The sequence below is a fragment of the Babylonia areolata genome, chromosome 20 (assembly GCF_041734735.1).
Source record: "Babylonia areolata isolate BAREFJ2019XMU chromosome 20, ASM4173473v1, whole genome shotgun sequence".
Classification (NCBI taxonomy): domain Eukaryota; kingdom Metazoa; phylum Mollusca; class Gastropoda; order Neogastropoda; family Buccinidae; genus Babylonia; species Babylonia areolata.
Genome location: NC_134895.1, coordinates 19,834,285 through 19,847,784, shown reverse-complemented (window position 1 = coordinate 19,847,784; position 13,500 = coordinate 19,834,285). Strand labels below are relative to the sequence as shown.

Below are 13,500 nucleotides of genomic sequence, written 5' to 3'. Positions count from 1 at the left end.
ATGTCAGAAGCATGGACTGTCACGGCCTCCTATCCTGTTGAGAAAGCACCTGTCTCACTATACACTTTCACACAGAGAAAGTCAGAAATCACGGATGATAAGTATTTAAAAATGGATCTCTCTCTCTCTCTCTCTCTCTCTCTCTCTCTCTCTCTCTCTATATATATATATATATATATATATATATGTGTGTGTGTGTGTGTGTGTGTGTGTGTGTGTGTGTGTGTATTCCGTTTATTATAGTAACAATGAACTGAATGATGACACAGACCCCCAGGGAAAAAATGGAAGAAAAGTGATTTGGTGTTCATGATAGAGTTACAATATTTTATGACGTTCAAATTCAGCACACACACACAAAATAGCGACCAGTGGATTTTCGCTTAAAATCTGCCCATCTCTGCTTCTTTTTCTTAAACGGGCAAATGTCAACGCAAACAAAAGCTCGCATGGTGACAATCTTGGTTGGGATGACTCGCTACGGATGTGACATGTTTGAGAGAATGAATTAATGGGCTGACCACCTGTGTACCGATCTTAACTCAGCACTTTCTTTTCTTATTCCAATGCCTATATTTTTTTTTATTTTGTTTGCTTGTTTGTTTCTATCCGTGTCTGCTTGTGTGTCCTTCTGTCTGTCTGTCTGTCTCTCTCCCTGTAAGTATGAATTTGAGTGTATGTATACAAGTTTATCTCTGTGTGTGTGTGTGTGTGTGTGTGTGTGTGTGTGTGTGTGTGTGTGTGTGTGTGAAAGAGAGTGAGAGAGAGAGAGAGAGTCTTCGTATTTGCAAACGTATGTATGTGCGTGCGTGCATGTATGTATGTGTGCATGTATGTATGCATGTGTGCATGTATGTAGGTAGGTAGGTAGGTTAGTAGGTACGTACGTACATATGTATGTATGTATGCAAGTATGTAAGCCCCGTGGCTTTATACAGGTATGTCCTTGATCAGCCCCTTCCCTCGTGCAGGCGAGGCCCTTGACCCATGCGTTGGCCAGTCAACAAGTCGGTCCACGTATGTATATTCTCTTCTGTTTATCTTTCTGCCTATCCGTTTGTTTGTCTGGCACTCTGCCTGCTGGTGTGTCTCTCTCCTCTCTGCCTGTATCTCTGTCTCTCTCTCTCTCTCTCTTTGCACACACTTTCATAACCATGTTTGTACGCATGCACGCACACACACACACACACACACACACACACACACAAACCCCTCAGCAGTCAGTGGTTCATTAGCACATTCACCACCAATCACCCTCTCCATTCCAACTGCCTGTCCCTTGCCACTGCATTGCCCACCTGATGAACTAAAATAACTCTCCTTTCTCCATCCCCTTCCAAGTCAAAGTCATCCCTTTGATCTTGTAAGCTGAAAGCACGAATTTCTTGCCTCTTTCCAGAATAACGTGTTTTGAGCCTGAGAGGCCATTGTCACACGTGCAATCACTCAAGTCCAGGTGGGAATAAAATTAGCTTCAAACCTCAGTGACAAGCAAATATTGGCCAATACCAGTGGTCTGATGTTTTGCTGTGCTAATAAGGCAAGACAGGAGACCCATTCAGCAATATTCATTCCCAGCTGTGTGAGGCGTGGAAATTTATGAAAGTGTATAGCGGTAATCAGTAGGCAACGCTCTCACCTGTCATTACTTGATATCAGGTAATTAGTAGGGAGTCAGATTTATTAAGATTCCAGGGTGTGTGAAGATCGAAGAGGAGACATGGTTGTGCATACTTCGGGTGATGAAGTTGACACAACATACAATAAAATACCAGGGAATCATGGGTAAAACAACATGTATAAAAGATCTCTTGGGAGGACTCCTGCACACGCAGACTCAAAACAACCGCCCGCTGCAAAGTATCCGGAGGTGTGAGTTCAAACCTTTTCTCCTGATCTGACGAGGGAGTCACAATGATGGGTGTTAGTCAAGTTCTGCTTGGAGCAGCGTTCACATTTTATGTGGTAGCTGCTGCGTAAGTCTGGAGCTCTTTCTTTCTATTCTATTCTTTTCTCTTTCTGCCTGCATGCCTGTCTGTCTGTATCCCCATCTTTCTTTTTGTTCTGTTTGATTTTTTTTGTGTGATCTTATTGCCTCTCTCTCCGTTTTTTGTTGTTGTTGTTTTGTTTTTTGTTTTTTGATCTTATTGCCTCTTTCTCTTAATATTTTTTTTTATTTTTTATCTTATTGCCCCTTTCTCTTATTTATGTTTTTTTTTATCTTAATCACTTTCTCTCTTTTTATAAACTCTTATTGCCTATTTCTCTTTTTTCTTTAATTTTTTTTTTAGACAAGTGCTATTTCTTTCAACAGAAGTATCAGTGTGTTTAATATGGTTTTGTGGATTGCAGTTATCCATACGAAAAGCCGATATTGTGTGAATGCTGCTTTATTTACCTCTCTGTCGTTTTATCTTAATCGCTTTCTGTCTTTCTTTTCCTCATTAAAAAAAAATCATCTTTTTATCTCTTCCCCGTAGTTCTCCTTCTTCTCCTTCTGCATGAATACATTTTCCCTTTATTTATGTGTGTGCTATGTGTAATAGCTGTAGATTAGCAAGGACAGATTGGAAGAATAGGCTATGCCTAAAATCTTAATCCTTGAATAAAAACGTTTTGAGTTCTGAGTTCTGAGTTCTCCTCCTCTTCTTCTTGTCATCATCAGTGATACTGTTTCTGCCTGAAGAGGCCAACACAACTATCACAGGAACAATTAAGTCCTGATTGTACATGTTTACCATCCTGACATTTTCCTTTGTGTTTATGCTCCACTCCCCTCCCCCTCCCCCCCCCCCCTTTTTTTTCCGAATTATGCTTATGTTTCGTTTTTTGTCTGATACTTCAGCTTTCAGTGGTCTTTACAATAAATATGGTAAGCTGTTTAGAGAAACCGAAGCGAACTACTTCAGTCAACTCTTCAGATTTGTTTATTGTTATAAATGTTCGGTGTTCCTCGGCCATCCCAGGGCGAGCATACAAATCATGTTTGTTTGTATTACGCCGAATACGAAGTGTAAGTACATTCTTATCTTTGTGCTTCATATTTTAAATATATTCTTTCCTTTTGTGAGCTTGGAATTTCTATAAATGATAATTTTTTAAAAAGTTGAACCACGATTGTTGACTTTCCAGAAAGTGTACTGCAAAAGGCTTAGGCGCTGTTATTGCTCAGCAAAACGAGGCCCTCATGGCCTTGCAGAAGGAGCAGTCGGCGGTTCCTCTGCAAGTGCAACAGCTGAAATGGAGGCTGGAAAAACGCCTGGATTACCTTGAAGATCGGCTTCGCGAGTGCAAGAGAGGGCTGCAGTCTGTCCACTCCGAGGTGAAATCTACCCAGGCTGAGGTGAATTCTACCAAAGCAGACGTTGGGGACCTGGAAGACATCCTGAAGGAGGTGCAGCAGATACAACACAACGTTTCCGTGAACATTGGTAAGAAACGCGGAGGTGAATATGTAAAGTTCCTGCGGTAATAGTAGTATCATTGGCATTATTATCACTAATCGTTGTATGAATAATGACGATATGAATACTTACATAGCGCCTATCCTCGGACGGAGACCAAGCGCTAACCGCTTTACAAACACGAGTCATTTTCACAGCAGGTTGCCTACCTGGCAAAATCCGACTGACTGTTGCCACTGGGCGCTAATCATTCTTTTCCTGTGCCATTCAACCAGATTTCAGGCACGCATGCATACACACTCAGATAGACATATAACAGTTTAAGTGTATGACCGTTTTTTTTGTTTTTGTTTGTTTTATCCCCGCTATGTAAGCACTTATACTCCGTTTCGGGGATGTGCATGCTTCTTGTTTCTACAACCCTCCGAACACTGACATGGATTACAGGCGTATTTGATCTTCTGCGTGCGTATATACGCAACGGTGGTTCAGGTACCAGCAGGTCTGCACATTTGCTGACATGGAAGATAAGAAAAATCTCCATCCTTAACTCACCAGGCGCCGTTACCGAGATTCGAACGCAGGACTCTCAGATTAAAAGTCCAACGCTTCAACCACTCGGCTATTGTGCTGAAGTAGTAGTGGTAGTAGTAGTCGTAGTTGTAGTAGTAGTAGTTGTTGTTGTCGTCATTTTAGCTATAGCAACAGAAGAGATGGAAAAAATAATAACAGTATCAGAAACTTCTTCTTCCGCGTTCCTTGGCCACGCTAGATTTTCAGTCCGGTCAGGACAGCGAAGTCCGCGGTCCGTCGCAGGGACCCCGCCGGTCCCCACAGTTTCTCCTGGAGCTCCACCGGGCTGGGCCATGCCTGGCGTCTCAGAGCGTCGAAGGTGGGGCAGGACTGCAGGATATGGGAGGGGGTGTGTTGGCCTGTGCCACAAGGGTACTGGTCAGTATTTGATAACTTAAGTCGGTATAGATGGAAGAGGAGCTGACAGTGTCCCGTTTGCAGTCTGAAGATTGTGACCTGTGCCGCTCTGTCCAGCTCATGGATGCCGTCATTTTCGTCTTCCGGCCCGATGTCCAGACGTTGGCGCCATGCTTTCCTGAAGCTGTCTCTCAGTATCGTTTTTGCCTCGCTGTAGGACACCGGGTGTGCTGGCTGCTCTAATTTGCTGCCTGCCTTGGATAAGTGGTCCGTCTCTTCATTGCCACCTATGCCACAGTGGGATGGGATCCACTGCAGCACCACAGCAGTTCTCTCTTTTAGGAGATTCAGGTCTTGCCTGATGTCTCGTAAGATCTGCTCTCCCCTTGGCACCTGGAGACTCTACAGGATAGACTTTCAGTCAGTCAGGAACACTGTCGTGGTGGGTAGTGTGTTTTTCTGGCCGAGAGTCTGGGATGCGAGTAGCAGAGCACAGGCCTCAGAACGGAAGCTGGTGGACAGGGTGCCTATAGCCACTGACTTGCTGATGGTTTTGCCGTCAGATAATTTAACATATACCCCACGTCCTCCGTTCTTCGCTGCCTCTTCAGCAGACCCATCTGTGTATGCTCTTACCCAGGTATCAGGAGGGTATTTGGTGCTTAGTGCTTCCAGAGTCAGCAACTTTAGTTCAGCTGCCATGTGGCACTCCATGCTCCCGACACCTGGGATGTTGAGCATGATTGCAGGGGTGTCTGTCTGCCAGTCCTCATAGTCTTGGAGGGATTCATTTGGCTGATTGGTTGCCGAGAGGGGATGGTGGTGTTTCCTCTCAAGAGCCTTGATGCGGTGGTTTGGGCTCTGTCGCTTCAGTCGGTTCTTTGTGGGGGCTTTCAGTTTGGGGAGAAGGGGGTGTGAAAGGAGTCTAAAGTTTTTTTCATTTTGCCTCCGGAATTTTTCTTGTCTCCTTTCTAATAGTGAAAGGAGGCCTGCTGTTTTCTCCATTGCTGACACTGGAGTGGTTTTCATGCCGCCTGTGATGAGTCTGAGACTAGCATTGTGTCTTGGTCAGGCTGTCGAGGCTGGTCCTAGCAGCAGTTGACCAGGCATTGGCGTCATATTCCATGTGGGGTCTGACTGTTGCGGTATACACTGTTTTCAGTATTTTTGTGTTGGCCCCCATTTTGTTCCCGCCAGCTTCTTCACTAGGGCCATTTTCCTGAGGTTTCTGCTATGCATTGAGCTAATTTGAGGGGTCCAGGTGAGCTTTCTCTCCAGCTTCACTCCTAGGTAATTTGGGGTGTCTTGCTGGGGGATTTCTTGACCGTTGATGACTAGGGTAAACTTTTCTCTCTTGGGTGTGAGGATGAAGCAGGTGGCTTATGTCTTGGTCCTGTTGATGATGACCAGCCACTCTCTTGCCCAGTTTGAGGTGTGGCTCAGACCCTCTTGCATCCTGACGGTGGCAGTGGTGACTTGCTCCGCTTTGGTCCAGATGGCTAAAAATGATAGCATGTATTCGGAATACTATTTTAATGCTTTTGTGCACCAGTCCTGGCTAATCAAAACGTAATCTTTAGACTGGTAGTCAGTCATCTACCGATCTAGTGTCTGTGTTCGTCGAGTCATTATGCATCTCTATAGTTGTTTGTGTATCTACTGTGTTTATTTACCATGCTGTCCATCCGTTTATGAATCCACCTATATGTTACTTTGAAGTGTTTTTGTGCTTTCGCGCTGTTCGTGTCTGCAGCGAGAGAGAGAGAGAGAGAGAGTAAGTGGGTGGGAGAGACACAGATAGAGACAGAGGGATAGACAGAGACACTGACAGACAGACACACAGAAAGCGAAGGTACTCAGAGTGGGGGACTGATCGACTGTAATGGATTGTGGCAAACAATACAGTTTGCACAACGTGATCAACTTTGGTGCGCATCTGGTTGGTGACGTGTGTGTGTGTGTGTGTGTGTGTGTGTGTGTGTTTGCGTGTGTATCTGTGTGTTTGTGTATGTATGTGTGTGTGTGTGTGTCTTCGTCTGTGTGTGTGTGTGTGCCTCTCTCTCTGTGCGCGCGCGCGCGTGTGTGTGTGTGTATGCATGTGTGCCTCTGTGTGTGTGCGTGTGTATGTGTGTGTGTGGTTGTCTGTGTGCGTGTGTGTGTGTGTGTGTGTGTGTGTTGACAGGATCCACGTACATACGGTGGGGTAGGAAGAGCTGCCCAGCGCACACAGACGCTAAACTGGTGTACACTGGTGAGCAGAAAAAGTGGGGTGGAGAGTGGTGTTGGTGGTGAAGATGATATTGATGGTGTGAGTATGAGCATGCGTGCGTGTGCGCGTGTGTGCGTGTGCGTGTATATATATATATGTGTGTATATATATATGTGTGTGTGTGTCATAGGGAAGGAAGGAAGCGTACAAAATCAGTCCTGGTTTTATGTTAATACTAACGTTAATATTAAACAGTAATTTGCGCTGGTTTGGGGTGCGGATGATGGGGAACTGGGTGGAGGTGGGAGGGGCGTGAACTTAAAACCCCTCAGCAAGAGATTATCATCCCTTTGCTCCTGGCCCCTGGAGATGGTGTCTGGTGTATTTTCTCACATTTTGTTTTCACCCCCAATCTCTCTCTGTGTCTATCTCCAACTCACAGGAATAGTGGGAGGCAAACTCTTCAGCCAAAAGGGCAGTGGCACCAACCCCCTGTGCCTGACTCTGGCACCAAAATACGATGGAAGAGCCAAGCCGGGAAGCAACGGATACCTGTACGGCTCAGAATATGAAGGCATCTCAGGACTCCAGAACCAGGAGGTCCCTTGCTCCGTGTGTCATACCCGCAACTCCAGCACCATCATGGTCCCGGGTACCATGGTATGTCCCTCCGGCTGGGCGCGCCAATATTCGGGGTTTCTGGCTTCGAACTTCTGGAACTATTTCGCGACCCAGTTCTTGTGCGTGGATGGCAGTCCTGAAGCGTTGAGCGCCTCCAATGTCGACTCTAACGGGTTCCTGTTCTACGCTGTCGTTAGCAAGTGTGGGAGTCTGCCTTGTCCCCCTTACGTCGCTGACAAGGTGGTCACCTGTGTGGTCTGCTCCAAGTAAGAGTCTTTGGAGGTGGTCTGTTTCGGTTCAAGATGGATTCTGTTGGCCTTTGCTAACAAATAAGCATGAACGAATAAAATGATGGATAAGCAAATAACTGTCTCCCGACTCTCGTCTCTCTGGCTCAGTGCGTGTGTGTGTGTGTGCGTGTGTGTGTGGTGTGCGTATGTATGTGTGAGTGTGTGCGTGTATGTGCTGAGATGAGCACAGAGAGAGAGAGACGGGGGGGGGGGGGGGGGGGGGGGACGAGGGCACACACACACACACACACACACACACACACAACACACACACACACACACACACACACACACACACAACAAGCATGTTCAACCAATGGTAACAACAAAAATTTCATCGACTTGCCAGCCACAACGCAATATTGCCCCGGCCCATTGTCATCATTTTATCCTTCACTTCCAACATCCACCAATGGGCATTATTCGGAAACCACAGCTTAATTTACGAAGCATGACAGGATGTCTGACGTAACAGCGACCATTTGACACCTTGTCTACATCTTGGTTTTTTCTCAGCGAAAATACTGAATGTTTTCCCGGAGAGCATGTCTATGCTCCTCCAGGGTCTACGTTCCCCACAAACCTGGGGGAACACAGACCTGGGGGAACATAGAGCTATCCCCAGACATTTTTGTCTTTGTTTTTGTAATTTATCAATGAAGATTTCTTTTCTCTCACTTTCTCGCATCGATCCCCCCACCTCCTTTTGTAGTTTGACGTTCCACCAGCTTCCTTATGAGACTAGACTTTGCTATATACGGGGGTTACGTTTGGAGAGAAAACGTTTATCTTTCTTCATGTCATACGTGTTGGTGTGTTGGGGGGGTGGGGTAGGGAGACACGCAGGGGTGGGGCTGAGAGGAGGGGGAGGGGGTCTGTCTGCACCAGTTCAGCTGGGGTTTTAGTTGGCGTTGTCGTGAAGATTCAGGTTAGAGCCTATATCAACGGCAAATTACAAAGCATGCGTTCTGTATGTCTGCCTCTCTATCTCTTTGTGTCTTTCTTTGTGCGCACACATGAATGAATGATGATGAAGAATTATATGTAAACACACGCACACGCACACACACACACACACACACACACAGACCGACCGACAGACACACAGACACACACACACACACAAACAAAACAAAACGAAAAAAACAACAACAAAACACACAACACACACACACACACACACACACACACACACACAAACAAACAAACAAACACACACACTAGATGGTGTGTTTCAATCAAACTGGCAACCACACATCAACTCTCAGCTGCTGTCATCAGCGCAAGGCTATTTCACGATTATTTCATCTCTGCTTCTATATCTATGTAAACAGTACGGGCCGCCTAAAGCTGGACACTTGCTGGATTTACTTCTTCTTATTTTTAAAAAGTCATATAAACCTCGTACCTGACATTATTGCTGTAATCTGTGACATTGTTATGCTTCCTCTATTTCTTTCTTCATCTTTGTTTACATCACTGAGTGACGTAATACCATTTCACGCGAGAAAGTGACAAGTTGCTTTGTATTGTTTTGCAAACTGTACAAATGAATAATTTTCTGCCGTTCTTTTGGACCATTATATTATTTTCTTATTCTCTCCTCCAGTGCATCGCTAAACGTAGCCAGTCGGCAACACATTTTTGTATGTTTCGTGGAAACGAAATGTAGGTAAATGTCAATATCTTTTAATCGTGAAAAGTGATCAAGACGAGTAGTGTTTGTTCCTGAAATGTACATAATTCATGGATGGAAACATGCCAGGGACAAGAATGAAATTCGCCGCCATTTTGATGATGTATTACCATTGTATAAACGACAGACATACATATACAAAAGGAAAGAAAAGAAGAAGGAAACTTCACCTTTTAGAAAGTAGTTTTGATTTTACCGTCGGCACTCATCAACAATCACTTCTGAGTTTATACATGACCACAGACCATCACGTGGTGTCGTTTGCGATCTGAAATATTCACAGATCAAAAAAAAAAAAAAAAAAAAAAGACACGCACAAAAAAATCCCGTTATACTCTTACGGTGAAAGGAGTAACAGGATACGAAATAAGAATACTTCATTATGTCTAAAAGAGAAAGAAATTGTAGAGAACGGGGCACAAATACGAAGGAGAAAATATCGGGTGGCGAATGGGTGGGATGGGAGAGAAAGCCTGCGAAAATAAATACTCGTTTCAAAAATGAAACAAAACAGACACACACAAAATGCAACTGTGAAAGCAAGGTTTCAATAATTATTAGAAGACAAAAACAACAACAACAAAAAACATCAAAGAGTGCGTTTCCAGCCGTAAACAGAACATGACGTCTCTGTGGAACTGACATTTGTGTACCTGCTAACGCAAAGTCTGCGAGGAATTCATTTTCCCTTCATTGTTTCTTCGTGTCTTTCCGTCTCTGTGGTCCTGTTTCTTTCTGTCTTTCTGTCTCTTTCTGTTTCTCTATCCGTTAATTCGCACACCTTAACTATGGTGAACTTAAACACACGCACATGCACACACTCTCTCTTCCTCTCTGAAAAAAAATGCACAACACACACACACACACACACACACACACACACACACACACACACACACACATACACACACTCTCTCTCTCTCTCTTTCTTCCTTTCTGAAAAAAATGCACATCGAACACACACACACACACACACACACACACACACACACACACACACACACACATAATCCGATACGTTGTCCAAAATGTATGCACATATATATATATATATATATATATATATATATGTGTGTGTGTGTGTGTGTGTGTGTGTGTGTGTGTGTGTGTGTGCATGAGACAGAGATCAGTATCAGTAGCTCAAAGAGGCGTCACTGGGTTCGGTTAAATCCATATACGCTACACCACATCTGCCAAGCTGACGCCTGACCAGCAGCGTAATCCAACGCGCTTAGTCAGGCCTTGAGAAGAAAAAAAAGATAAATACTTAAAAATATTACTACTAATAATAATAATAATATTCATAAGGCGCAAAATCTTGATTGAGTCAACTCGAGGCACACACACACACACGCACACACACACAGACAACAATGATGATAAATAAACAAATAAATGTAAAACATGCAGAGACACGTTCACACATACACACACACTTGCATAACAGATATGCAACAAACATGCAGTTTCACAGATATGAAAGCAGGATCAAATACTCATAAACGTACATGAGCACCAACACACACAAACACACACACACACACACACACACACACACACACACACACACACACACACACACACACACACACACACACACAGAGAGAGAGACATTACCCTGCATCCCTCCCTCCTCCACACACTCATTTCTAGGCTACACATCGCAGCTTCCACGGCACCCTCCCACCCCACACACACACACTCACGCACACTTACCTGTACAAGCACACACACATACGCCCATATCCCCCCTAAGCCTCCCCCTCCCCCTCCAACATATCTCTCTCTCTCTCTCTCTCTCTCTCTCTCTCTCTATATATATATATATATATATATATATATATATATATAGATAGATAGATAGATAGATAGATAGATGTAGATATAGCTAGATAGATAGATATGCACGCCCACACGTTCCAATGTTCCGTGGATTCCACAGTGTAGACATGCATACACACCCATACCTCATCCTCTACACACACACACACACACACACACACACACACACACACGCACGCACGCACGCACGCACGCACGCACGTGAACAGAGCTCTCCTGAAACATGTGTACACTTACACCCTCGCGCACGCACACATGCACACAAACACACAGACACGCACAGACACACAGACACACAAACACACACATACATACACGCACAGAGGCTGCCACTGATTGGCCGCAAGAGGGGTGGGAAAAGATCTCTGATGCCAAGAACGTGGCGTCTAGGTGTTGCTCAGTCTATTGTATTTGGAAAAGCCCACAGACTCTGTTCCGTTTTGAAGTAATTTGCGTTATGTTGGTTTGGGAATGATGCCGATATTCGTTTGATTTGAGAAGCATCGTGCTCTACCTTTCATGCTAGACCTACGGTCGCTCCCTCTCTCTACCTTTATTTCTTTGAGGCGATCGATGGTGTGATGGCCTTGTACCTGTTCTTTTTGGTATTCTTTGACTTTTCTGAGGATTTCCGATTTTCCTAGACGTTCGCCGCTCGTTATTGTCACGTTACCAGCAAGTCCGTCAGCTCGCTCATTTCCCTTAACACCTGCATGTCCCGGGCAGTATGACCACGTAACTTTTTAAATCTGAAAATTGCGCATTGCCTCATGCCACTCTGGGCTTCCCATTCTGCTTTCAATTTTCTGTATGAGGTTCATTGAGTCCGTTAGGATCATGGCATGTTGGTTTCCGGGCATATGGACAGACGATAGCCACTGGAGGGCGTGTGTCACAGCTTCAGCTTCCATCGTTAGGCTGGAGGTTGTGACTTTGTAGGCAGCATTCTCTTCCCTAATTGTTTTTCCATTTTGTTTCGCAGTGAATCCCCAACCGGATTGGCCTTTGGTGACTGAGTATATGATGATGTCCTCTTCTTTTCTGTTTTCTTCTATGAGTAGCTTCACTTCCGCATCAGTTTTGCCCTCCGGCCATTCCCGACAATGTCTTCATAGAGTGGGTAAAGTGGCTGTGTTGAATAGGTGATTGAGGTTTTCGGGGTTTTCCTCCCATTCTTTTGTTTCTTTCAGGTCTTGCAGTCGGTCTTGTGCTTGCCCTAACCATGATCTTCCTCGTCCTAGACGGCTGCCTTTTGGTTCCTTGATTGTGTCATGCAGTGGGTTTTGAGGGTTTTCTAATGCTCTTAAGTAGGTCTTAACCTGTTCTAACTTGTTTCTGGCCTGCACTGAAGGAAGGTTAAGCAGGTATCGCATGGTTTCCGTGGGCGTGTCTTTTGTTGTTCCAAGGATCAGCCTCATAGCTTCATTTTGAATTTCTAATTTTAGGAGGCTGCTTTGAGACGGTGTTGTTAGCCCAAGTCCGCAGTCGATAACACTGAGAACGAGTGATTGATATAGCAGGAAGAGGTGGCGTTGTTCAATACCTTTGGTTGCCATTGCTTTTAAGACTGAAAGACTTTTTTTGCATTTGAGAACTGTATTTTCCGTATGTTTTCTGAAGGTTGAACTATATTCCTAGGTAGCATAGGCATTCGGTTTTCTCGATTTGAATTCCGTCGAATGGCACAGGTGTGGTGATTTGCCTGGGGTTCTGTTGTTGAGGGTGCACAGCAACGTTTGAGCCTTTGCTGGATTGATGGAAGATCCTGTGACCTTGCACCATTGAGCGATATTGTTCAGTTGTTTCTGGACTGCTTTATCTCTTTCCTGAGCATCTTTCGAAGTTTTGAAGACCAGGCTATCATCTGCAAGAGTAAGCACCCGAGCTATTCCATTGTTGTTTAAGTCTGCAAAGCCCTTCGTGTAGACGTTGTAGAGGACAGGAGAGAGTGGAGACCCTTGTGGCAGTCCCATGGACAGTTTAGAAGGCGCAGACATCCAATCTCTGAGGGTAGGACGACGGTTCTTTCCTGAAGCGCTGCTGCTATCCATCTTGTCAGTGTCAAACTTACTCCATACCTTAGTAGCAGCTCCATGAGTTGCACAAACTGGACTTTATTGTAGGCATCTTCAAGGTCGATTGCTACTTCTAGTGTTTCTTCATTTCTTTGAAATCCTTCATATACCTCATATGCGAAAGCAGCTGCATTTTCCCATGTGGACTTACCTGTTCTGTAACCACCTTGATTTGAAGGGAGAATGTGCCTGTGTTCAAGATCCCTTGCAAGTTTCCTGGCTATCATGCGTTCCATGAGCTTTCCAGCAATGTTTTGCATGGTTAGGATTCGGTAGCCGCTTACCTGACGATGGTCCTTTCCTGGTTTTGGTATGGGTTTTAAGAAGCTGTGTGTCCAGTCCTCCGGCACATGTCCATTGTGGAAACTGTTTTCATACAGATTGAAAAGTTTGCTTCTGTCTTCTTCCGATAGCTCCTTGATGTCCGAGTAGC

The 13,500-nt window shown here is 44.8% G+C and overlaps 1 protein-coding gene across 1 annotated transcript; it reads left to right on the top strand.

The window, feature by feature from the left end:
- The first annotated feature begins 1,836 nt into the window (after window positions 1–1,836).
- On the top strand, window positions 1,837–7,531 carry LOC143295258 (short-chain collagen C4-like). Its single transcript, XM_076606842.1, has 4 exons — window positions 1,837–1,976; window positions 3,133–3,431; window positions 6,517–6,585; window positions 6,986–7,531. Exons 1-4 carry the CDS (start codon window positions 1,915–1,917, stop codon window positions 7,432–7,434), a joined length of 879 nt encoding a protein of 292 aa, XP_076462957.1. The 5' UTR covers window positions 1,837–1,914; the 3' UTR covers window positions 7,435–7,531.
- The last annotated feature ends 5,969 nt before the right edge of the window (window positions 7,532–13,500 follow it).